General features: G+C 40.4%; 2 protein-coding genes across 10 annotated transcripts in view; one reads left to right on the forward strand and one right to left on the reverse strand.

Moving 5' to 3' along the window:
* Positions 1 to 15,953, reverse strand: part of OSBPL9 (oxysterol binding protein like 9) — a 57,043-nt gene extending 41,090 nt beyond the window's left edge. For 3 of the 4 annotated variants that reach the window (XR_003944620.2, XM_030226269.2, XM_030226268.2), the window contains exons 1-3: positions 15,771 to 15,913; positions 6,998 to 7,048; positions 2,958 to 3,036 (exon numbers count right to left, since the gene is read on the reverse strand). Coding sequence is in view for 3 of the 4 variants with exons in the window: in XM_030226269.2 (XP_030082129.1) it covers positions 2,958 to 3,036; positions 6,998 to 7,048; positions 15,771 to 15,881 (241 nt within the window). In the remaining variant the exon portion in view is untranslated. Of the gene's footprint in view, positions 1 to 2,957; positions 3,037 to 6,997; positions 7,049 to 15,770 lie in introns of all 4 variants that reach the window. The other variant, XM_030226270.2, reaches the window with a different exon arrangement.
* EPS15 (epidermal growth factor receptor pathway substrate 15) overlaps positions 15,778 to 25,684 on the forward strand; it is a 68,374-nt gene continuing 58,467 nt past the window's right edge. For 4 of the 6 annotated variants that reach the window (XM_050977597.1, XM_050977600.1, XM_050977601.1 and 1 more), the window contains exons 1-3: positions 15,778 to 15,922; positions 19,234 to 19,349; positions 19,441 to 19,548. Coding sequence is in view for 2 of the 6 variants with exons in the window: in XM_050977600.1 (XP_050833557.1) it covers positions 19,480 to 19,548 (69 nt within the window). In the remaining 4 variants the exon portion in view is untranslated. Of the gene's footprint in view, positions 15,923 to 19,233; positions 19,350 to 19,440; positions 19,561 to 25,684 lie in introns of all 6 variants that reach the window. The other 2 variants (XM_050977598.1, XM_050977599.1) reach the window with 1 other exon arrangement.

Genomic DNA, 25,684 nt, shown 5'->3' on the forward strand with positions numbered 1-25,684 from the left:
TTGAATTTTCTGATGTCATTCTACCTCCCTTCCCCCTCCAATATGAACAAGCATCAATATACCTGTTCATAGCAATAAAATACAGGGAAAGAATCTGCTGGGCACTCGGGCAGAGCTGAAGTCAAGCTGGCAGTAAAACCCAAATATGCTGTTTGTTTTACTGCCAATATTTATTGAATTAACTTCTGTCCTTTATACCCAGGTACTAAGGATACCCAGTCACCTTTCAAAACCTACGTCTTTGTAATGAAAACTTTTTAACTTTTACTGATGTTCAATGCAGGGATGGCCACTAGGAAGCACAACTGAGAACAGAAAAGAGGGAGACTGACGCAGGCAGAAACAAAATATGAACTTTTCTTCGGAGAAAGACTCAGAAGTTGCCAAAATCCAGTGACAGGCAAATCTTAGTGGGAGATGCTGGAGCTTTGGGAATTCAAAAATTCAGTTATACACATATGGAATCAACTTCCATGAGAGAAGTTGGTCAGGCAGTTTGAAATTACTTACTTGCCCTTCATCTCATTACTTCCACCTCCAGAGTGTTAGTCATATATGCAATTTCGAGCAACTGACATGAAGAAATAATTAATTAACCCAAAATGAAGTTTTTCTTTCATTTTTCACTAACTCAAATTCTATCACTGGCTGTCAGCTGAGGCACCAGTCAGTACTTAAAGCCTGAGTGAATGGAGAGCCTGCAAGAGAAACTGCTCCACTGCAGGTGGGACCTCAACTTAGGTCAGGAGATCTCTGAAAGCTTGGATTTTTAAAGTTCTGGTTTTTCCCAGCAAGGAGATTCCAGCTTGCTTGAATCCCTGTCTGTCCTTGAGAAAGCAGGAAGGCAGCAAGAAGGAAGAAAGAGACTGTAAGTTGCCATTCCTGCAGCCTTCTCTTGTCCAAGACTTCTTTTATAAAGGGTGAATGAATTTATAGCTATGGCTATCTTGCAGAACAAAAGCTCTCTCTTAACCAGGTATTAAAAGTTAGGAGGAAATCATTAGGAATTTTGTATGTTTCTTGGATTATTCCCAGAATCTGCTCTACATACCCTGTGTAGTCTCAGCATATATTTTGTAATATTTACATTATTAACCACTTGCCATTTATGACTGAAAGTGACCTACATTTTGCATAAGTTAAAACCTGTGTAATACGGAATTAATTTAATATAATGTACAAAAATTTGACATAAATATGACAGAGGTTGCATGAGGTGAGAATGCATTTATAGTGGCTATAAGAACTACATATATAGTTCCACAGAGCATTTTTTGACACTGAAATATCACAGGACTCATATCTTACCTGTCTTTATACATGTTTGCATTAAATCCATGTATATTAATACTGTGCTTGTATCATTATAATTTTCTGGGTATCAGGGATGTTATCTTCATAATATGCTAACAGAAAAAGCATAATACAGAAAATAGTGTACAATATCTTAGCTGTACACTAAAGGAGGATACATAAATCCTGGCCTATAATATGAAATGCAGAGAAAGAGAAATTATAAAGCACAAGATGTGACAACACTGCTGTTCAAAAATGACCAATATTACTTAGAGTAGAACATTACTTATGTCAAATGCTATCAGTTTTCTTAAGACATCTGACTAGCTAAAGCAGAATACAGCATATAACAAGATGTATTAAAAAAGGTTTATCTTAGTAACTAAAGATCAGAGATTTCTAAATTTACCTGTATCAAGTTCTCAAATATTCAGCAGTATTTAGCTTTGTAGTATTGAGAGACTGCCCTAGTACAGCATTCCATTACTGCATTAGCAATTAGCTTGCATTTTAACAATTATCCTTGGGAACAGGAGATTTAAGTATTACTGTGAGCTCAGCACTGTGAAGGTATATTTACAAGGCTTAATGCAGTGAAAAGCCAGAAGACAGCAGCAGCATTTAGGAAAAACTACAGCACAAGGAATACAGAAGCCAGTGACAATATGGTGTACAATTAGTATTTATCATTAGAAATAGTCTCACAAAAGCAACACTATTGATGATAATTCCCAGTTGCAAATCACCGATTTAAAAATATGTACAGTACAATATAAGTTGTAGAATTATTTCAGTTTACATAAATTAAAATGACTGCTTAAATGAAAGTATACCTCTTGGGTATTTACATTTTCCAGCTCTATACAATGCAATTATTTACTCACTGCATTTCAGAGGGAAAGCAAAAGGACTAACAAATGTTAACTGCAAAATATTTTCACCGTACTTCCCTGGGATTTTAACATTCAGAAAAAGGAAGTTCTCTATTCAATATAAGCACAGCATTTTGTCCTAGTGCTGCAGACAAAATCATTTAAGGAGTACATAGCAATGATAGAGAGCCTTACCCTTTCTACCGGTGAGCCATAGCATGCAATGACGAAACATAGCAGTGGCAGATGGCATTGGTGCTAGGAAATGTGAATAAAAGGATAATAGCAGAGAAATGGTGACTGGCAGACAAGACACAGAAATGTAGATGAAATGAATGCAAGCTGGTAAATCTTGAAGCAAAGCTCCACCGTTAAGCCCAACGTTGCCTCTAGTCTCCTCATATTTGAGCATTAAGTTCTATTTGGATAAAACTGCAACCTTCAGACCAGTCTTGATTCTCTTCTTAAAGAAATGCATCACTGGATCTTGATAACGAAGAGCAGAAACGTTTTGCAAGCGAAACCCATAATCAGGAGCACGTTACTTTCTCCCCTTGAGTGATTTATTCTTTACATTATTCATCTCCAAATCCTGCCAGAGCTACAGTCTCTTTCTAGCACATATGTTTTCACTGCAGATGTAAGTCCCTGCCTAACCTGCAGCACCCCTGGATCCAGAATGTTCTCAGTGTGCTCATTCATGCTGTTCTGTTGCCAAACATTTAAAATCATCCATCAAATACAAGTGGAATCTATTATAAGAAAAAACAATCTCTTCTTTCAGCTCACCCTGGAAATGGAAGGTTTTCTGATCAACAGTTATTGTGAAGGTGCTGTCGTCCTCATCGTCTATACCAATCACAGCTCCCTGTGAAACAAAGAACAAAATCCTGATAAGGCAAGCAGTGACATCAGCAGCAGACACTCTATCACTACACCACTGGAATTTAAAAAGCTTTGACAAATTAGAAGCAAACTGAATACAGTAAAGAGCAGAAAGATTCTCTGTTCAGTTATAGGATGCAGTCAGTTCTTTAAAACAAGAAATTTTTAGTTGCAGAAAAAACAGTGAATGTTTGTAAAGCTGTTATCTGGATAATAATATGCATCTTTTATTTTTGTAATGGAGGTGGCTTTATGCTGCAGCAGTTCCCTACTACGTTTCAACTTACATATTTTATCTGTATTTTCCGTGTATAAAAATAATAATTCTTAAGCACTCTACAAAAAGAAGCTCTTGACCTGATTTTATCTACCAGCCTGTAATAAAAAATAAATCATTCTAGCAGAATGAATTTGGCCCATCATGTCATGTCACTGGTACACGGCATGATCTAATTTTCAGTCCCTAAGTAAATATTAACAGTAAGTAATCAGGATATATCAGAAGCTACTAGCTTTGTCTTCTAATTCTTCATGAATTATTACAAGAAAATTAAAGACCATCTGTGCTTAGCAATTTACAAATCTATACACATTTTCATTCCTGCCCCCTCCAACACTTGTAATAAATAACAGTTTCACCCAGAAGAAGACACAAAATAAAGGACAATTCCAAGTCTCTGCCAGCTCAATAAACTGTAATATTTAGCTCAAAAATCACCAGTGGTTTGACTCAGTTTCTTTTCTCTTTCTCCAAGGAGGCACAGCACCAGAATCTTGTTGCATCCTTTCCCATCCTAAACAGACAGACATCCCTGGAAGGTGCACAGAGGGTAAATTCTGCCCTTACTCTCAAAGAGTAAGAGTAACAGCACTACCAGGAGCCCTGAAACAATTCCAGCCAGGGCTTCTTTCACTCAGCCAAACACCCCACAGCAGCTGCAGGGCTGGGGCCAGGGATACACCAGGCTGGCCAAAACCTAAGGATGGTTTGGGTCCAGATTTGGGGGCAGAAGGAGCTGAGTCAGTGTTACCCACACAGGTTCCTCACAGCCCCTCCATGGGATTTGAGGCATGTGGGACCAGGTCATGCATGGCTGGGACCAGCACAGCCCCACAACAGCAGTCCTAGGTAAGAACAGCACCACCCCTCTGTAATTCAAGGCAGTGTGGCAGGAAAGGATACCTCCAAGATGGTTTTTTATTTCCCTGCACTGATAAAATGTGCAGGGAACATTTAACTTCTCCAAGAGTATCTTCCTTACAGGCTTTTCATGGACAGCTCTGTGATCACTATAAAAGAGGCACCTAAAAAGTATATCCAAGCCAGTATAATTCTGAACATCTTAAGTGCCAGGACACAACAATCACCAACTTTAAATATACCAGCAGAAAAATATTTGTCACTTTAAGTACACATTTTGCTATGCAGTAAATCAGAAGGTCACAGCAAGTTGGACAATATTGCTCTCCTCAGCAAGTCAGTGTGGCTGGAAAGGAGCTCCAAGATTATCCAATTGTTAACTCAGTGCCACCATGTCCAACACTGAATTATCTCACCAAGTGCCACATCCACACATCTTCTGAACACTTCCAGGGACAGTGACTCCACCACTTCCCTGGGCAGCTTGTTCCAATGGCTGACCATTCTTTCAGGGAAGAAATTTCCCCTAATATCCAACCCAAACCTCCCCTGGTGCAACTTGAGGCCATTTCCTCTCATCCTGTCACTTGTTACCTGGGAGAAGAGACTGACCCTCACCTCAGCATGACCAAGATATTCTCCCCAGAGGATAGAGGTGAAACTCACATAAACACAGACTGAGAGCTGAGTCCTGCTCCATCCCAAGTGTGGGAGCAGGGAGAGCTCTCCTGGGACTGTGAACTCAGCACAAACCTGTGCACAGTGCACATACTGTCACTGCCACGCTGGGGCAAAGGGTCTGAGCCAGAAGCATAGAAAATGCTTCCTCTGTCATGCAGATAATACATATGAAGGAGTAAAATTAAAAATAAGAGTGGCAAAGTTTATGGATATTCCAGAAAACTTTAGCAAGACAAGCACAGTGCAGATGACACAGAATGCTTTATGACTACACTTTCCTAAGTACACTAAGACAATCAGCAAAAGAATTTGAAGATGAAACTTCAGGCCTATGAAATGTGCATTAGGAGCAAAAAGGTGAGGAACAAGCTTTTCATAATCCATTCAAGAGACAAGGAAATATTTTAGCCAAATTGCTGAAGTTACATGTTTGTTTATGTTCACACCTACAGTTACAAATCAACAATTACTCTAAACAGAAAACCTCTCTGATCGAATTTCAGACTGCAAAAGCCCATCTGTTCAGCTATCAGTATCACTGTCATCTGCCAGGGGAGCTGCTTAACAAAAGCAGAAAAAAGGAAGATTCCTCCCGTCCTCACAAACAAAAACAAAACAAAACAAAACAAAACACCAACCCCAAACTAGCAAATCACACATATTCAGAGAAATGCTGAGGGAGACCATCAGTTTTTAGAAAAGTCCAAAGAACAATTTGTGGTGGAAGAGTGACAGATGGGAGAAGAGAAAGTGGCTGTTTCATGTTAAATACATATAAAGACGGACCAGGCAATATTGAACAGATTGTTCACTTTTATTATTTCCTAAACTGGCAGGCTGTGGCCAAGCTCCACAGTGACAGGCTCACAGCACTATTAAAACAGGCATGGCTTTTTGGACTGAATTTTTCAGCACAATGAAAAAACCCTCCTCATGAATCTTTGGGAATGTCTTGTTCTAGACAGAGGTTTGAGTGTACATTTCCCATAAAGAAATTCTGCATTAAGATATCAATACATCAAGCAAGGCAAAGTGCAAAGAAGTAATCTGGAATCCAAGTTAATGGGGATTCTCTGTGGAGTCTCAGAAGGCTACAGGTACCCAGAGAAAGACCAGAAAGGCCTAACAACAGAAGGAAGGAGTAACTGGAAAATGCATATTTTTCCTTCAACATTCATCACATTGTAAGACCACAGATCCCCTCCTCTAGACTTCTGTTACTTCAACTTTCAAAATGCTCCCATTCATACCCATCCTTCTCACCCCTCACTTGTTCCAGCTCTTCACAAGACTGCTGCATGCTAGAAATAGAAATTCTATGAGAAATGGGAAAAAATATAGGAAAAGGACTTGTGCAAGAAGAAATAGCTTTGGTACAAGCATGACAGCAAGGTAGGAACTGGGCATGTGCAAAGACATCACAGCACTCTCACCTCCCTTTAGGAATTCCATTTCCAGCTACTGCAGCAGCAGTCAGGGCTAAATGTCCCACACCAGAGTGCCTCACACAGGCAATGCTCAGCTTTCCCACTCTGCACCTTCTCTTTCCCCAATCTGCCCACCCCACTCCAACCATATTTCAAGAACTTTGCCAACAGTGTTCTCTCTTCCTCTTCCAGTCCTCCTGTGTTTCACTAAGCTCAAGCCTAGGCCTAAGCAGTGTCCAAACTGGCAGGATGGAGGACATGGTAAGAGAAGGAAAACAAACCAGGACAGAAGGAAGCAGTTTCACAATGACTTCTGTAGGTACAGAACAACATAGACACATATATCTCTGTATCTGTGTATATACACATGGACCTCACACACAGAGAAATGAGAACTGCAAACAGCAAATTTTTCACAGTGCCCTACTACTAACCCATCTTACTCTGCCACAAAATGCCTCCAAATATATAATATAAAATGTATAATATTTTTACACCATATATAAATTATAGGATGTAATTAGCCCAGCAGATCACTCGACCTCTAATGTTTTCTTTCTTTAAATACTTTCACCATTTCAGCATTTTGCAAAGTCAGGAATAGAGCCCAAACCTCAAAAGTCTCCTTGCAGTTCTCTCCATTAGGACATATTATACACAGTAAGTCATTAAGTACTGAATAAAACAACACTTACCCTGAGTCTAACACACCCTCGGCGTGAGCCTCTCATCATTTTGTCTTTTGACTGAAACAGAAAAAAAAAACAGATCAGTGGGTTAACAGATACAGTAAGAAGAAAGTTATTCAAACCAACAGAGAAAGAATAAAGCATTTTTACACCATGTTTTAGTGACTGATTAAACAAGATGCAATTTCTGTTACAAAATAGGTTTGTTCCCACACCCATAGTATGGAAAATGAATTCTTCAAAAGAATACAAGATCCCACTTCAAGAAGTTTCCTAAGTAACTTCAAGAAATACTTATGAAATGCAGCCCATGACTTCATAGAAAGTAAAAGGAAAGGAAGAAGAAAGGAGTTGGGAAATATTAAAAATCAGCAGTATGCTGATTCACATCTTCCTCCTTTCTCTCCTATTCTCAGGAAAGTGTCCATGAAAAAAAATGTAACTGTGCAGGCAGAATTGCATAAATGAAATGATACATCTGTCAGAAACTTCCCCTGATTTATACCCCTTTTAGGCAAAGACAAAATTCATGTTTAGACTTGTTTGTAAATGTACTTCCTAGCTAGCACAGCCCGCTGTTATTATTACAATTTAAAAAGTTAACTTTTGTAGCCATTTAAGCTGTTGGAGCCCAGATCAAAAAACAGGATTTTCATGTCCATAAGCAGTGCTCAAATCTGCACATTAACCTTCCCTGCAAAATTACTCAATCTCTTCTTTTTCAGTGCTTCAGTTTGAAGCAATGAATAAAAGCTTCAACCTCGCCCCCAAGTAGGGAACACTGAACAGTCAACTCAGCTTGAGATAGTGACCCTTGAGCTTTCAGCTGTTCCCTCCACTGTCACAGGCAAAGCTGACAGTAACCATTGCTACTGGGCAATAGTGGCAAGCCCAAGTAGCACACACAAACTATTTAAGGTGGGAAAGAAAACACTGAGATCATCCTGAATACTCAGTTTTCTGGTAAGGGCTGTTTTTTGACTACCCACACACTCACACACTTTCTGCTTTTTGAATGATAAATTCCTTGCTATTGTAGCCTTATCTGAAAGGTAGTCCTGTATATTAAAACCCTTTCTCTCTTGCCATCCAAATATTCAAACTACATTCTTTCAGGTCAGGAAAACAACAGCTGTCACTGATGTCTCATGATCAGATTCTCTTGTTGTCATCTTCTGAAATACCCACTTCTTTCCAGCAGTGTATCAATAATTCCATCAAGACAATATACTGATGTTATTACCACCACACCTATTTTCACTGAAGCAATTAGACAATAAAATCTTGCTGACATTAATGGGAAAAAAAAGACAGGACAAGAAGCATCAGTCTTAGGAGTAACAAATTATTCTTTATCTGAAATATGTTTTGGATATAAGAATGAAGCAGTCCTAGCAAGTCCTATTCACTAAAGATAATGTACAAATACAGCACTTGGGGCTTCAAATAATGTTTTAGCTGACCTCTTATTCAATTCAGGCTCCAATTTATCAGAGCTGTCTTCTGAGTGTTAGAAGCCGTCAGTATTAATACACTTGTTTTTACATCAGCACATGTTAGCTGGTCAAAGTGAAATGGATGTAAAGACCAGCAGTGCCTCCATAATGTATCCTACAGATATAGAATTTCTTTTTAGACAACAGGTACATAGGGAAGACTTTTTGGAACATTGTTTTGTTTTGGTCTCTTTTTTTTAACCTCAAACCCAAGAGAGGATCTAGTTACAAAGTTTCTCCAACAATTTCCTATGAGAAATTGTGTATATTTGAAACATAGCTCACTAGAGTACACTTTTACTTTTTATATTCCGTGCCTTGAGAGCTCTCCTAAAATGGAAGGACACTTCTGAGAGCTTATCACTCCCTCTGGTGGTTTCTGGAAGAAATATTGGCATAATCTAAGCAGGAAAGAAAATATCTGAACTGAGGCTGCAACAGTGCAGAGGCTGCAGGGACCCGACCAGCTCTGATCCGGATCCCATGAGCCAGGCAAAGCCATCCCAGCTCCCTGTGCTGGGCACAGGCACAGAACCAGAGCAGACAAAAAGCAAAGGCAGCAGAAGAGATTGGGTTTGGAAGGGTTTAGACCCCTTAGTGACATGCAGGAAATTGGAGGGCTCCTCCCAGTGCAAGGGAGAGCAGAACCCCCATTTCCACGGACCACCAACTCAGCTGCAAAAAATACAGCAAAAGCCTCCCTTCTTCTTGTCCACCACATTTTAATGGAATGGAAATTAAGTTTAAATTTTATAATGTTCTTAGTTCTGCAAAAAGAATCACAAGATAAACAACAGGTCAGAGTGTTGGCCTGTGTACTCATAATTTCACCATCTTCTGACAGACGTTTACTTGGTTAATATCAATGATAAGAAAGCACTAAATGGAATTCATCCTACCTAAGTGCAGTAAAGCACCCATCATTCCAGGCTCTGAATTCCCTGAGCTCCAGAGCAGGCAGCTGCCATCACACACAGTGCTGGATTCTCTCACTGGCAGACAGCAACCCTTCCACTGCTGCTGCAGGACAGCACTTTAAAAAAACACAATTCAGCTGGCATTTTAGATTTTGCCCCCTCCCCAACTAAGATTTTATAAAAATACAGCTTCCCCTTATCATTCTTTGATTGAAATTGGGTTATCCAATATATCCTATTAAATATAAAGCCATCCCATAAATGCTTTGAGGAATGGTTCCATTTCACTGAACAAAAACTCATAGAGCAGAAAGACATCTCTAAATGGCTAATAAAAATCCCCCACATTTTACTTTCCTTTTATATTTAAAATTTTAATATGCAGCTATCTTTTTCAGTGCTCAGTTTTATAACCAGACAAAATTACATTTCCCATAAGCTTTCAATACACACTGTACTGATTGTGATGATAAAAGACTTGAACAGGTTATAAGCAGACAGCAATATGAGATAAATTTCAGCTTAAACTCAAATAAAAATTTGCAAAAATTAATAAAGCTGTAGAGTATTACTGCAGGGGGAATTTAGGTATCTCCCAAAAAGATGTGGCCTTTATTGGTTCCTCTTTTACATCCACACAGCAAAGGTGATCACATACAGAACTGATCTAACATAAGGCATTTCAGATAACCTACAACTTCTTAAGAGAAATTAAAATAATGATTGGGCCTATCTAAAGAAAACAAAACAAAATTAGAATCCTAACCCAAGCCCAAAACCCCCCAGCCCTCCTTCATCTTTAGAAGTGCTACTATTTCATTTGAGTTGTAGCTGTGGCGTGCAAAGTTTAAGGTTTCAAATAAAACCCAGCTGCTCTTCGCCTCCAAAAGTTCTCAGGCATGAGTTCTGTTTGCACAGAAGGGCAGAACTTGAAGAGGTGCATTTCTGACTCACTCAGTGCTGTCATGGAAATCCCCAACATAAGTACACAGATGAGCAAAACCACTTGGGACATTTATTTCCTGTTAAGGATGAAGAACCTGGAACAAGCTGTATCCATAAACAGTAATCTTTGCAATTTATCTACATCTACAAGAGAAGCTTACATTTGGATCACTTTCCATAATAGTCATTTTTTTCTCATCAAATCCTAAGGCATCCTCATTTTTTAAGCAGAAACAGACCTCAAAAATTTAATGATTTTACAAGCTGTTCCCAGCCCCACCATTCTTCCAGCCCCCTTCCAAGGCACACACCAGTCTCAGAGGAGAAGCTCCCTGAGCTCAGGGACAGCATCTCACAGCCCTGCTGTTTGTGCAGCTAAAGCTGGGACTTTGGTGGGTGCAGTCATAGAACAGGAGATAAAACACTGGAGCAATAGCTCAGGTGCCACCAGGGCTCATCTGAACCCAACAGATACCAGGTTTATATGAAATAGGTAAGGCAACATTTTATAGGTCCTGGCATGGAAAAGCATTACTCTGCTTTGGAGAATCCTATGAGAAATTAAAACATGTGAGGCCTTAACTGGATCAAGGTGTAAAAGGTACAGCCCAGTCCTGGAATCCTCCATTCAGCCTCTTCCCCAAAAATGCACAGCTACAGACTGAACTGCCTGTAGCTGTAACCTAAAGAGGAGTCAACTACTCCAATTATAATCCTTTAACAGTTAATCCAGTGCATGGAAACCTGTGACACTAAGTTTAAACTATGTACAAATTTCAATTTAGTGTTGTACTTATTTTATACACAATATTTTATAACCCATGACCATAAATTCAGAATTATTTTTAAGTTCACTTACAGTTTTGTCTGTTTTTAATAGACTCACTGAGTTGTTTTCAGGGCATGTGACAGATCAAGTTATTATAAGAAAAAAGTGTCATTTCATCTGAGAATGGAAAACAGAGACCTCAGAGGGAACGTTTGTGCAAAAGCAGATGCAGTTTTTTCCTGTTTTCTTGGGATTTTTGCATGCAGCTGCTGGTTGAGAAACTGTATTTGAAAGAAGTATTTAACTGAAAGTCACTACCATGGGGCCACTGAGCCATGAATGCAGCTTCAGAGGCATCGTTTGAAATCAAGTCAGCAAGGTTTGTTTTCAGTTCACCACCAAAGATTCATAAAACTGCCCCAAAATTTGAGTCCCCCTCCTTAACAGCTGGGTTGTACAAACCACAAGCAGTTCTTCAATACCAGTATTAAAGTTGCTAACTAGGTGTAATCTTGAAAAACGTGAGGGGAGAAATAATTTCATACTGCCACAATTACTTTCCCCAACAAGTGACTTCACAAAGCTCTTGCTCCTGAAAGCAGCCGACCAGCAAATGTTTTAAAAGTAGTTTGATGGAATGATGAACAAAAGAACAGCACTTAAATCCATTCTTCAGGCATTCACTGGTGCAAAAACCATTAAGATGATGGGAGGCTCCCCAGTTTGGTTTCAGGAACACACAATGCAGAGCTGCCATACTCAACAATTTTTTTCTGGCAGTCCTCATTCACTGTGCAAGGCAGTTCTTTAAGCCTGCAACATTTTGAATAGTTCTCCTTTCAATACCACCAAATGTCAAATATCCATGAAGTTTTAAAATACTTTAAGGAACTGACCTTCCTCTGGCACTGTTTGCCCAGCTATGCCAGTTCTGCTTTCAATTTATTATACAATTTAAATATTTATTTAAAGAGTACACTTAAAGCTAGAATTTAAATCAGATTTTCAAACTTGAGTGGTTCACTGGATTATTTCTACAGAATTCCCAAGGGTTATCAAGGCTATAGCTGATGTGTATTTAAGACAGCACTTCTGCCAGAAAACACAAACAAAAAGCAAATTGCATTCAACTCCCCCTTCCTCCTTGACCATTTCTTTGTCTTCATGTTCTCCTCCCAGCATAATGTCAACACACACGGTTCTACACTGACATGCACAAAACAAACAACAGAACAAATTCAGCTGAAAAAATAAACCAGCACAAAGCTATTTTTCATCTGGAATCCAGCTCGTGGAACAACTTTACAGCTCCTGTACCAGCAGAAGGCAGGAATGAGCCAGTTCAAGACTTGTTTGCTAAATATTTCAGTGAAGCCAACAAACCCACAATGCTTCAGTAACTTATATATGTAAGTTATTCCTTTAAGAGAAAACACTGAAACATAAGTAGAGTCACAAATCCAAGAATACTGAGGGGGAAAAAAGAAATAATTTGTCAAGCCATTGGTCAAACTGATCCAAAATGGCAAAAATGGCACACTGTCATTTAATCCATATTTTGCTTAAAAAAAAAAAAAAAAAAAGAAAAAAGGGGCCATTTATTGATATCAGACAATCATTTATTTAAGCAAAACCATGTGGAAAGAATATTCGGATGACAAGTCTAAATCATACTCTGTAAATTACAGAATTTGTAAGTAACTTTACACAAAAGTAGCTATAAGCAAATCTGAGGATAAACATTTCAATTCTGGACTACAGAAGTGGAAAAAAAAAGCCAACAATTTGGCAATTTGGTTAAAAGGCTTTTGTAAAACACCTTGTAAATGCATGTGAGAAGATCCACATTCACACATGGAAGTAGCACTACTACTGTTCACTGCAATATAAGTAGAGAGCATGGAACACACAAATGAAAACAGAAATAAATGTCACCATTACATTTTTTTTATTATTTTTTCCTAACTCTGAGTTGATGTAAAATCTTTTGACTTGCTCCTTTAAAGCTCTAATAATTCCAGAAATGGAATTTCATTGAATTCATTTGCTCCTGGTGTATGTATCCAAAACATACTTAGGTTAACAGCTATTCATTCCACCAAAAGACAAAGCATAACGTTTTCTTTTCCCCCCAGAGTGCAGTGCTATTGCACACTTATTCTGTTTGAATGTTTATTTCACATTAAGGGTGCTTTTCTGCAGTCTATTTTAGGTAACTAGAAAGGAGGGCTGAGTACAGGAGTGCAAGGACACGCCCATGAAGAAGTTTGTGGCTCAGGCTCTAATGGAAACTTCAGCTGCATCAGGAGTTATTTGCCTGCAGTTTTCCACAGCTGCCCAGCCAAAGGTTAACAGGCTGTGGGATCTGCTGGAGAAAGTGTCTCCTGTCTGCAGAACTTACTGGATGGCAGTGGGCTGAGGAGCCTGGAGAGATGATGAGCAGGCAAAGGCTGACCAGGTACCCCCGTACCCACAAAACTGCTTCCAGGTCGTGTGTCCAGACAGCCGGGTAGGAACCAGCCCAGCCCAGCCCAGCCCTGCATTACACTCCTGGGAGGGGCCAGATCCAGGCTCAGACAGCAGCCCAGCCACACTCACCAGGCAGAGTGAGGCAACTCCACTGCTCCAGACTGAAAGAGGTGCAGAGGGAGCCCTGTGCACCTGATCACAGGCTTCTTCCCAACACGAGAAGCACAACAGGTCATTGTCCCATTTAAATAAAATCCCAAACCTGCCAACATTTCAAATTAATGCTGTTTATGAGCTTCATAAACTACCAGTCAGGAGTTACTACTCCAACACTAAAGCTGAAACAGTGTCCAACCATCTTCTCAGGGGTAGGACTGGCTCTTGAGAGGTGTGTGATCAGCTGGGACTAGGTCTGAGTTATCCTTCAAACGCTGCTCCTGCTGACCCTGCTGCCCTGCCAGCACACAGGGAGAGGAGGGCGTGCCCAAGGACCAGATCTTTAGGCAGGCAGGTTTCAGCAGGACACAGCCTTAGGTAAGAGAATGAATTCAGATGTCTGGAGAATGGCCTAGCGAGCACTTCAGAGACATACATGCAGATAGAGCTCATGGACGGGAAAAGCATTCTGAAGGAAATGTTCACTGCAGCCATTTCTTAGTGGTAAAGGTACATAAAGCAGAGAACATGACTTTATTCCTTGAATCCAACTTGAACTTTTTAGGGTAGGTAGTTAAAAAAGGGTTTTAAAATTTTTGAACTAATAGTTATTATACTGACAGAGAACATAATCAACTATACAAAATAAAAGTGTAACGTACATGTAGGGGTACCCAGTCATAGGAAAAAGATAAGTAATATAATTTTATTAAACAGCTGAAGACCATAGGATGAAAGTCAGTGCAATATCCAGAATTATAATTATACACACCAGTCATCAGCAAATGTTTCTATTTCTGTAGCTGAGCATTAAATGACTTTGCACCTTGGACTGCTACTTAGACCACACTGACTAATTCATCTCTGACAAGCAGCTGACATTTGAAGAGCCACTAAATAGCAACTATAAAAGCACTTCCATTTCTCCATCCACATCCCAGGAGAGAGATTTTGAACCCACACGAACAAAACTGAGAGCTTGTGACAGTTCTGTGGCAAAAGCCTTACGCCTGCCTCTCCCAGTATAATGGAAATCCAGATTTAGGGAAAAAAGTTTTATATGCAATGCTTCTGTACAAACAAAGCTTCATAGACAATGTGGTATGTCATGTTATTTGCTGTAAATCTATTACAACTTACTACAGTTTAATTTGTATGTGTTTTATTCAGCCTGATACACTAATTGCTCCATGAGAAGAAAACTTTGGGGCATGGATGCAGTTCGCCCAGTGAGCCTTCAGATTTCAGGGTGCATCCGTGAAAAAGATTAATTCCTACATTAAAAGAGCTGTAAGTTATGTAAAAATATGAATAAGGAAGGTGAACCAGCCAGTAAGGCAGGATCTGTCAGAGGTTATAAAGAAAAAAAAAAAAGTTAAGAAAAGCATCACTGTTTCTTAACACACCGCAGGAAAAAGTTCGTGCTGGGAAGTGGGAAGTCCTGAACGGAAACGGGAAAGTCGATCCGGCTCTGGGAAGCACCTGCGGGGCGGCAGCGAGCCCGCCAAACGCAGCCGTAGCGCACCGGGAGCCGCGGGAACGAAGCGCGGGGCGCGCACGGCCCCGGGACAGCGGCACCGCCCGCGCCCGCCGGCTGGGCTGAGCCCCCAGATCGGGGCCAGCGCGAGTTCCCGCCGGACAGGGCGGGGAGCAGCGGGACGCGGCAGCGCTCGGCCAGCACCGAGCAAGGCTCCAGGACAGGGGGGACACGGGCCGCTCGAGGAAGGTGCGCGGCTCCGGAGCTGCCGGAGAGCCCGGGCGGGTCCCGCGGCCGCTCCCGCCAGCGGCGCCGCCCGCCGCCAACAACAACAGCGCCCCTCGCCCCCGCCACTCCATCTCCCCGCAGCGCCGCCCCATTGGCTGATCCCGCCGCCTCCTCCTCCGCCATTGGTCGATCCCGCCGCCTCCTCTTTCCCCATTGGCCGCCCGGGCGCCCGCACGCCCCGAGTCCCCTCCCTGCCCCCACCCTGCGCCTGAGCCGGTCCCCGGCGCCTCCTCGCCCGCCCGGCCCGCCCGCCGCCCCTCACCGTGTAGTAGGAGAGCAGCCCCGCGTTGTAGTCCAGCACGAACCAGCGGTACTGCCAGCCCTTCATCACATTGGTCCATTTGCTCAGCGGGCCCTCCATGATAGACGCCATCTTAGCACCGGACCGGCACCGCCGCGCACGCCGCGCGTTCGGTGAGGGGAGCGGGGGAGAGACTCGGCGGCCGCCGGGCGGGGAGGGGCGGGGCACGCAGCGACGGGGAGGGGCCACGGGGCCACTCTGCCCCGGGGGGCGGCGTTTGCGCGCGCAGCGGGGAGGGGCCGTGAGGGGAGCGCAGCCCGGCGGGGCGGCCCCGGTGTCCGGAGAGATGGAGTTCGGGGTGCGGGCATTGAGGGCGATGCCTGAGGGATTCCATCCCCGCGGCTTCTCCTCACGGCCCCGGGGGAGGCAGAGGGCGAGCTGCCAGGCAGGGCTGTGAGGCGGTGCCGTGAGGGCACGGCGCGCTGGCCCTGCGGAGTGTGAGGGAGGGAGGGCGTCATCCTGTCCCCTAAAGCACTTTGGAACCTTTTAGTTTCTCTCTAAAACACTTGGCACCGCTTGGAAGCTTTGAGCATCACTCGCTGGTGTACTTGTCCCTCTGCCTCTCGGCTTTTTTCGTGTCCGAAGTGCCTCAAGTGTGAACCAAAGTGGACTTAACAATGGAGTCCGAGGGGGCTTCTCTTCAAAGTGCTGCACGTCCACAGTGTTTAAAACCCATTCATGACTCGAAATGACCTTTAAAAGTTAAAGATTCAATGTGACACAGCTTTCCTGTGGACTGATCCAAGAATGTGGAATGAATTCCCCAGGAGCTACGGACAATTGCAAATCTGTTGTTCAGCGCAAGGCATGGTTTTGGCACTGATCTCCTCTGACACAAGTACAGAACTTGAGCTGTGCTTTAACATGAAAACTTCAAAGGACCCATAGGGATACTCATGTTCCTTCCTAGGGATCAACAATAAAACAGCAGAAGTAGTGTTTTTACCGTGAGGTTTGTGTTTATCATGCAGTCTACCATGTTCATTAGTAACATTTTTTTCCTTTTCCCCTTATAGCCCTTTTTTATTCTTTTACTATGAAAATGCCTTTATAGTTGGGCTGAAGTAGGTTTAGTATCTTACAACACTTCAACTTTATACTAAATTAAAGAAAATTTAATAGAAAATCACCCTTTTAGTGAAAAAGAATCACACAAAGGCATTGTGTTTCATCTTAGGAAATAAGAAATATTCCAGATTTCTAATTGTCTCCCCATAATACATGTCGCGTCGTACACTAGTTTGTCACCAAAGGGAATTTGGAGCATTGATACTCCTCAGAGTCATCTGGTGGTATGTATATGCATGGGGTTACCAGTTTAAGGTTCCTAATGCACAATCTGATTTTGAAATCCAGCTTGTTAATTTAGATAACATTTTTTTTTCAAGCTGCATATGACCTTAGTAGTCTGTTTTTGTTCTTTATTTTCACTGACTAAACAAAGCGGGGCTGCCTAGAGATTATACCCAGGCAAGCAAAACAAAAAACATCAGATGGTGCCAGAACATTACTAGTGCTGCCAGTTAAAGCTGTAGCTGGACTGGAGCTTTATTATCTCAGATCACTCCTCTGGCTCTATTACGCAACAGAAGTTGAAACAATGCAAAGAACTCATGGAACAAAACCCCTCTTGGCTTAACCCTGAAAAACCTGTGTGTTGGCAGAGCATCCACAATGGGAAATTCTCCACAGAAGAGCTTTTTATTTACTTTAGTTTGCCAGAGGCTGAATTTCCTGAACTTCAGTTTACACTGCATATCTTAGTAGCTCTTTGTTCTCTTTGACTCTTTTTTTGGGGGGAAATGTGACAAAGGCTTATATCCACCAGAAAAAGTGTGTAGTTTAGATATCTCGTTTTAGCTAAAAGTTTAGAGTAGGAAAAATGGTGTTAACAGGTATAAAAGGGGGAATTCAGCTCAAGGTTTCTTTTAGAAATGTAGTGTGGATAGTCTCTTAAAGTAATTTGGCAGAGATCAGAGGATCATTGTTTTTCAGAAAGCCCCACATAAACTGAAATAAATACGTTTGAAATTACAGTTTCTGAGCATCCAGGGTATATCATACAGGTTTATGCCCTTTCATGCCAGGATGTTCTGTGCCTGTCAGGTAACGCCCCTATTGAACATGGATCATGAAGGCACTACTGAAGGGTTTAGGATGAACTACTTACATCCTTCTGATAAAGATTCTTGGGGCCTATTCAAATTCTTTTGCAAGATCAATGCAAACATTTTAGTTCATTTAAACAAATCAATAAACTGAAATCAGCAATGTGCCATAATCTCTTTTTTTTTTTACACTATATATTTTAAATCATTAGCATCAATGATTTTGAATTAAAAATTACTTAAAATAGAAGTTAGTGAGTAACTTCTTAATAGAAGAATTTGGTTTGCTTTAACATGTTCTGTCTGAATTCCATCTGGATCAGTTACAAAGAGCTGTTATTTTCTGTAATTATAGACAGTTTTATTGTGATGTTCTCCATATTTTACACAACTCAGTCTAGAATGTCACCCTCTATATCATTTAGTACTTACTGTCACCTGAGAGAACAATGTACTACACAGGCAACAGAACTGGGCTGAAGGCAGCAGCTGTTACCTTGTGCTGCCTTTGTTTCATGCACTGCTCCATCAGCTGAAAATCTTGTCCAGCACCATTCTCTTGCCTCACAGAGGTCTCAGTTCTATTATCCTGCCACTGTGTCCCAGCCACACACACATTTCCTGACCATGAAGTGGCCTCCAGGGTGCTCAGACTGTCCCAGCAGGAATGTACGGGGAAACCTCAGATGTGCCCAGTCCTTCCTCTGTTTTCCAGGACATCCCAATTTGCACCCTACTTTTTAAAATTTCTTCTCTGTTATTTTTCTTTGTCCAAGCATGTCCAGTAAATTATATTTTTGCCCATTACAGTTTAAATCTTCACGGTTTCTAGCCAAAAGGAAGACACTGCTGGTCAGAGTGAATACCAGTGAAGGACCAGGGTAGACAATAGAAGCAAGAGAACACTAGAAGTCTGATTCTTTATGAAGAAAATGCTTTTCTGTTGTAATTTTGCTGAAGTTATGGCTGAACTCAGAAGAACCTCAGTGATGAAGTTGTGGCTTGTGGGTTTCCTTCAGGGTGTCTGGCAGCATGACTGGCAGCAGTGAAAGTGGCTTTTGGTTCTCCCAACAGCTGCAATTGCTTGGGGTTCTGAGGAACATAAGGAAGGCATTTGAGAAGAGAACAAATAACATTCTGTTTCAGTTTCTTTTCCAACTTCAGAAATGTGCTGGTACTTTAATTTTGTATTGCTTGTTCTGTGTCAACTACTGATAATGTAATCATCCTAATTAACAATTTATGTTTTAGCCTGATAGTGGATGATTTTTTTTCACTTGTTGATAGCAAATAATGTCTTTTATTTGTACCTTCAGAGAAACATTGCCTCCATTTTATTTTTTACCGGTAACAAATACAGTAATAAACTACAATCAAGTAGAAGATGGAGCATTCTGTGTCATCCTCAGTCTCCAGCTACTGGCCTTTACAGGTATTTTCTAGTCCCTCTATGTACATCCCAACTACACTAAGGATAGGAGCACTGCCAGAGCCTAAACATTTTTTTTATTTTATTTCTTCAGAATTATGTTTGGTTTAGGGGATTACAGAGAGAAAGATAGATGGGAGAGAATCACCTTCACCCTACAAGCAGTCATTCTTCAAAGAGGACAATTAAATCAAGTATGACAGTAAGTGCCATTGTAAGTAGATTTTCTGAATAGATTTATTATACTGTCACTGGTTTTAATACAAATGTTTATTAAAAAAATCAACAAGACAGTGGAAGGAGGACAGTAGCTGGTTTCTGAGGCAAGCAAATAATTCTCTCAGGCCTTTCTTGCCAATTCCTGTATGATTCTATGAAATAAAAGCCATTAGCAATACATTCTCCCAATTCTGTCCATTTTAATCTAGTTTTTCTCTGATTTTAATGAATTGTCATAGATTCATTAAATTGGTCAGGGATCAGGAACTTCTTTGAAGGTTATGCAGACCTTTCTGAGTCTTCTAAATGACTCCATATTAGCATATTCTGGAAAAAATCAAATTATAGCAGGCTGTATGGGAATCAAGTCATCATGTCTCAGAATCCCTGTTCTGTTTTTGCATATTGCTTATGGCTGTGTTTGGTGGAAGCTCACAAGAGAAGGGCCTTTTCTTTTTGAACATTAGATCTGCCTTCCTGCAGTTCAGAATCTTGTCCTTCCATGGTGTGTTTAGGGCACTGGAGAGCACTGGAATATTGGAGCCACTTCCCCAAAACCCATGGAATATGTCCAGCCAAACTGCAATACCATTTAAGACAGGGCTGAAGACTCTCTCTTGCATTTAAGATAGAGATGATGCAGAAACTCAGATTTATTCTGTGTGCAGTTATTTAATCCTCCCTGGTAGTGCTGTCTGTCAGGGGGATGATGCAGCAAAGACGCAGCTGACTCACCTCGCTGGCACGGACCCTTGGCAGGACAGGGAGGAGTTTGTCAGATGTTGTTGCTGGGTGTTAAAAACAGGGAGTGGAGGTGCTTAATTAAGTAACTCCAGTGACTCACCTAATGGTCAAATCCTGTTAAAAGGTCTACAGAGAAACACACTTTAAGGACATTATAAATTGGAGTATCTTTGAAATAGTAACAAAACTTAAATTTTTGGTGTGGTTTCTTAGCGGTAAATTCAGGTTTTGCATGACAGTTTGACATAAGGTTATCTGGGAGTTGCAGGAGTGTACATTGACACTTCAGGACTCAACATCTCTTCAAGAAGTACATTTCTGGGCATGTTGAGGGGCTTGGCTGTTAAGAAATGTGATTATCTATCTTCTGCACTCACTTTACTCAGAGGACAAAGAATTCCTCCCACATATCCTGATCACACTTGAGATCTTCAGTGTTCTGAGAGGAAGGAATTAATAGCAGTAAAAATTAAATGGGGAAAGCACCTTTTAACAGGTTCTGTAACTTAAACATAGTATAAATCTAATACAAAATAATCTTTAAAATTACCTAGCCTTTATACTGAAGAAATAGTTATGCAGGCTATTTTCCATCTCTACATTGGCTGAGCTCTGGTAATCTGGAAATCAGTGTAGCAAGTAGAAAAATGCTGGAATGAATTTTGGTGAACAATTCATTGTCATCTTTGTATTATTTTATTATAAAACTTAAAATATCATAATTTACTCTTGAGATCAACAGGCCATGGACACTTCTAAAATTCAGGGTGCTGGGCCATATTGTCTAGTCTGTACTTTCACCAAGAAAGAATGGACCATATTATCATATTATCCTTGAGGATAATATGATAATTCCAACCTGGTATTGTGTGAGTCTATGATTCTTTGCTGAGTACAAGAGTTTGAATTCACAGCATGCTGAATCCCATTTCATACTCCTAATGCATTGCTTAGATGGGTAACGTCTCATCATTTGATTTAAACATCTTATCATCCTCTGAGCAGAATGTATTTAAAATTTAATGCAGAAGTCCCTGCTATTTTCTCAACCACAAATAAGTGATTCCTACTTTAGCCTCCACAGAGGCTTTGAAAAGATACAGAGGAATGCTGCTCAACTGGAATGTTTCCTTCATTGCAGCTGTGGTATGCAGCCCACTGCTACAAAAAGGCAAATAAGTATAATCTCTTTCCCCAAAGCTTTCTCACCATCACCTTTTTTTCTTGGTGTTTGCCCTATTAATGTGTTCAGGTAGGGTTACTCACTCTTTGTAACCAGTTTAGCAAGAATGCAATACATCCATCATCATCTTCTCACAAAATTTAGACTTAGAGTTTGATGTGTAGCAAATTTAGCAACGGAAAAGCTAAGAACTCAATTAGTATTTTAGAGTATTGTCACTATTCATAAGGATTATATGCTGTGTTTACTTTCAGTTAAGGACTGTTTGTTTTTCTTCATACACTGTATTTATTTCTTATTAATAGATACAGCAATATCAAAGGTAGTATTTAAAACTGGTGTTTATACATACAGATAGGTTCCAAAATATATGTGTATTTTTAGGCTGTTATGAGCAGTATCCACACTCAGTGGTACAAAGTTCTGGTAAAAACTGGAGGGAAAATATCTTTTTCCCTATCTTTTTTTCCCCCTGGTTTTGTTTGTTTGTTTGTCTGGGTTTTTTGTTTTGTTTGGTTTGGTTTGGTTTTTTTGGGGGTTTTTTTTTTTTGGGTTTTTTTTTTTTTTTGCTTGGTTTGGTTTGGTTTTTTGGGTTTTTGGTTTGGCTTGGTTTTTTGTCCAGGTTAATAACAGACATCTGACTGTGGTAATTTTTAGGGTATTAAATAAGTGATGAAAGGAAGGATAAAAGTAAAATCAGGGAGACCTGAGCTGAGCAATCCATCATAATACACAATGTACAATGTGGGCCTTTATTGTTCATTTAATTTCCATAACTAGAGGTATTAAAGGGGTATCTGTTAAAACTAAGTTTCCATTGTGTCAATGTAGAATGAGTTTCTGTCTCCTCTACATTTTATTCTGGAATTTAAGGTAAAATAATTTTTCTTGAGGTCTAGCATTACTCCCAGGGATTTGTGTGTAGGAGTCCATGAACAGTATAAGCCCTCATTTAATACTGCCCTGATTTTGGCATGCCAAAAAGATTTTTCTTCAGCATTACTGTTTCTTGTGTAAGAATGAGAGACAAAACTAGCAAAGTTTATCCAACCAAAAACTGGAGAAGATTTTTTCTTCTTATCTGAGAATGAAAAAGTCCTTTTTCATGCCTACTTAAAGGATTTGCTTTCTCCTTGTTCTGATGAAAGCAAAAATGCAGACATTTTTTCTTCATCCTACTCAATTCTCTCTCTCTCTCTTCTATGAGAAATGAAAAAAAAAAAAAAGGAAAATTAATTTAGTAGAAGAAAAATAAGTAGTCGGCAGAATACATTCAGATTGCTCCCCTAAAATCACGATGTGCACTTGGACCAGAATTTAGAAAGCAGATGGGTGCTTTGCCACTGTGTCAGCTCTCAGGAGCTGTCAGGAGAATATTTCATTTATGTGTGAACTCTCAGACTTGTGCAGAATGCAGCTACATCAGATCTCCAGATAAAGTGAGGCTTCAGTTCAGAGCAGCACCTCCTGCAGTTCCATCAGCGTGGTATGAGCAGGAAGAAAACTGAGGTTCAAGGATCAGGGAAAGTCCTTGCACACCCTGGTGAGGTTTCAGTCTTGGCAGGGGGAAGACAAAAGCCTTGGATATATTATTGGATACATTAAGCTGCTGTCCAAAGTAAAACAGCCACTCACAAGAATTAACTCCAGCCCAGGTGACTTCTGAACTGTAAATCATTGGAAGTTTGGGAAGTCCAGCAGAGCAGTGTCACTACATTTTCCACTCCTACCAGTTTCCCTGGCTATTGGCTATTGACACTGCTGGAGACAGGACACTGAGCTGTTTAGACCTTTCTTCTGAGCCATTACTGCTAATTTTTATTATTAATATTAATATTATTCTTTTTCTTATTTTCATTTAGGGACTTATTTTCACTAAGGGACTCTTTAAACTATTATTTCAAGGAGAGTTTTGTGTTGTCAGGGTTGGGTTTTTTTTTTCAGTAAAAAGTGGTATTTCTGTGGGATCTTTAATAATATTGTAGCCTAATTTTTACATTTTAGTAGTCAGACCTTACTTTGCCGCTTCTCCAACATGAACAGTTTTGCTGATTTTTGCTGAAGCTGAAGTTGCTCAGAACTGTTGAAATAGACCCAAATGTCATGGACTGAAACAAAGGAAATCCTACTCAGCTTGTAGGCAGCAGCTTACACAGGGCTCTGTTACTCACTTTGTGAGTCAAAAAAATCCAGGCCTTGTTGCATTTGTTTGCTTCCAAGTTTCAAAAGTTCAGTCTGTGAACTTCCCAATGCCCCAATAAACTATTGCAGCAGTAACTGCAATGTAACTTCTAAGAAAATCCTACAATAACATTAATATTAAAATTTCTAAGTGCTACTGGAGTTAACCAAATTCTCTGGACAATTGACAAAAGGGAGAGTTACATAATTTGCTTTCCATTGCCCAAGAGAATTAGTTTTTGAAAATAAGCTTGTAAGGAATGTACTTACAAGGAAGTCTAACAATAAAAAAATCTGCAGTGTACAGTGAAACTTTAATTTGCATAGCATAAGCTGAAGTTGGTAATGTTTAGGACATGGTAGTTTCTTCCAGTGGTGTGTTTACTTGGGTTATACACAATAAATAGTTTGTTCTAATTTACTGGTCAAATGTGCTATGTAGTTTGGAGATTAGCAGCTTTGAGCCTTTGGAAATAAGTTACCAGCAAAGAAAAGCATGAGTTCAGTGGGGTGTTTCCACTCCAAGCCAAACAGCCCAAACATTGTTCAGACTTTTGTGTTCCTTTGGTATTGAGGTAGTTACATGCACATAATCAAGAGCAAAATTTATGACACTGACTTAAGAGATTAAAGAGTGTAACTACACTGTTAAGCTCTGCTATTCATAATGCATAAGCAAGAGAGCAGGATCTGAGTGTATCATTAGCATTACACTCTCTGGTTTATGTTTCTAGTCTGACAAACAGAGGACAGATACAGCTTTTCTGAATACAGCAAAACCAGTAGCAAATGAGCTGTTGTCTTATCTGTCTTTCAGATTTTGGCTTGCACATCTGTCAATTTTAGACTAAACAAAATCCTACACAGATCCAGCTGTCACTTATATACTGATAACATTAACCCATTTGTCTGCAAAATACTGCATCTGTTTGGGTTCATGCTTTTGAATGAGAATTTATTCTGCTAAATATCAGCAGTGATACCTTACATTTAATTGCTGCAGTCCCTGCATTACATTTACTCATTGCACAGAATTTCTAAAACACAGAGACAGGAATTTTCTTTTTCTTGTAGGTAGTGGACCAATATTACACCATTTGTCTTGACTGTGGAGTTAACTTACAATTTCTTTGTGTGTTTTAGCTTGAATCTTCTACACCCACAAATCCTTAACTGTAGTACTGTAGTGCTTTAAACATTTCAGGGGATAATCAGTGCGGTGTTAGCTGGTGCAGTGTGAAGCATAGGTAATGTTCTGCAGTGTGACTGATCTCAGTGGTGCTTGGCTGACTGAAGTGATGGCTGTCATTTCTCTTCCCAGCAGCCACATAGGCATTCTGTACTGTGAGTGCCCAGACTGTGTAATTACTTTTTGGAAATGTTCTTTTTTTTTCATGAACACCAGAACTCTGCAGTATGCTATCTGCCATTGTCTGGGGTTTTTTTGATGTTAAGAAATTCAGACACCTAGATACAGAATCTGGGGAGATGGACAGATTAATAGACAAAAATGTACATAGATGTGTGTGTGTGTGTGTGTGTGTGTGTGTGTGTGTGTGCAACGCCAGGAAAAATTCCAGGTGTCCAAAAACCGCATTTATGGGAAAATCAAGACATATGATAGCTTTAAATCAGGTTTACTTTACAATGAAGACATTGCCTAAGGCATAATAATGCCTGCAGGAACAATGCCTCCACTTAGGCAAGCTATGGGCAGGGAGTCCTGTGGAAAAGCTAGGAAGCATCACAAGCTGGGGAGAGCTCTCTAGTACCATGTGTCAGAGTGTTTAAATGGGAAATCAATACACTTCATAGTCCATGCAATTTAAATTATTTACTTGTGCTTAAGCACTGCTAACCAAAGCATGAGTTAAAAAGGAATCTGAACACTTCATATTTTCAACCTTTTCTTTGCAGCCTTGAAGGTCAGAAAGTTCCTGTATTTTGCTCTTTCCTTGTCGGCTTTGTTTTTTTAACTTACGCTCAAATAACCCTGCAATCTCTTCACTCC

This window comes from Serinus canaria, chromosome 8, assembly GCF_022539315.1.
Source record: "Serinus canaria isolate serCan28SL12 chromosome 8, serCan2020, whole genome shotgun sequence".
In the NCBI taxonomy this organism is placed as follows: Eukaryota; Metazoa; Chordata; class Aves; order Passeriformes; family Fringillidae; genus Serinus; species Serinus canaria.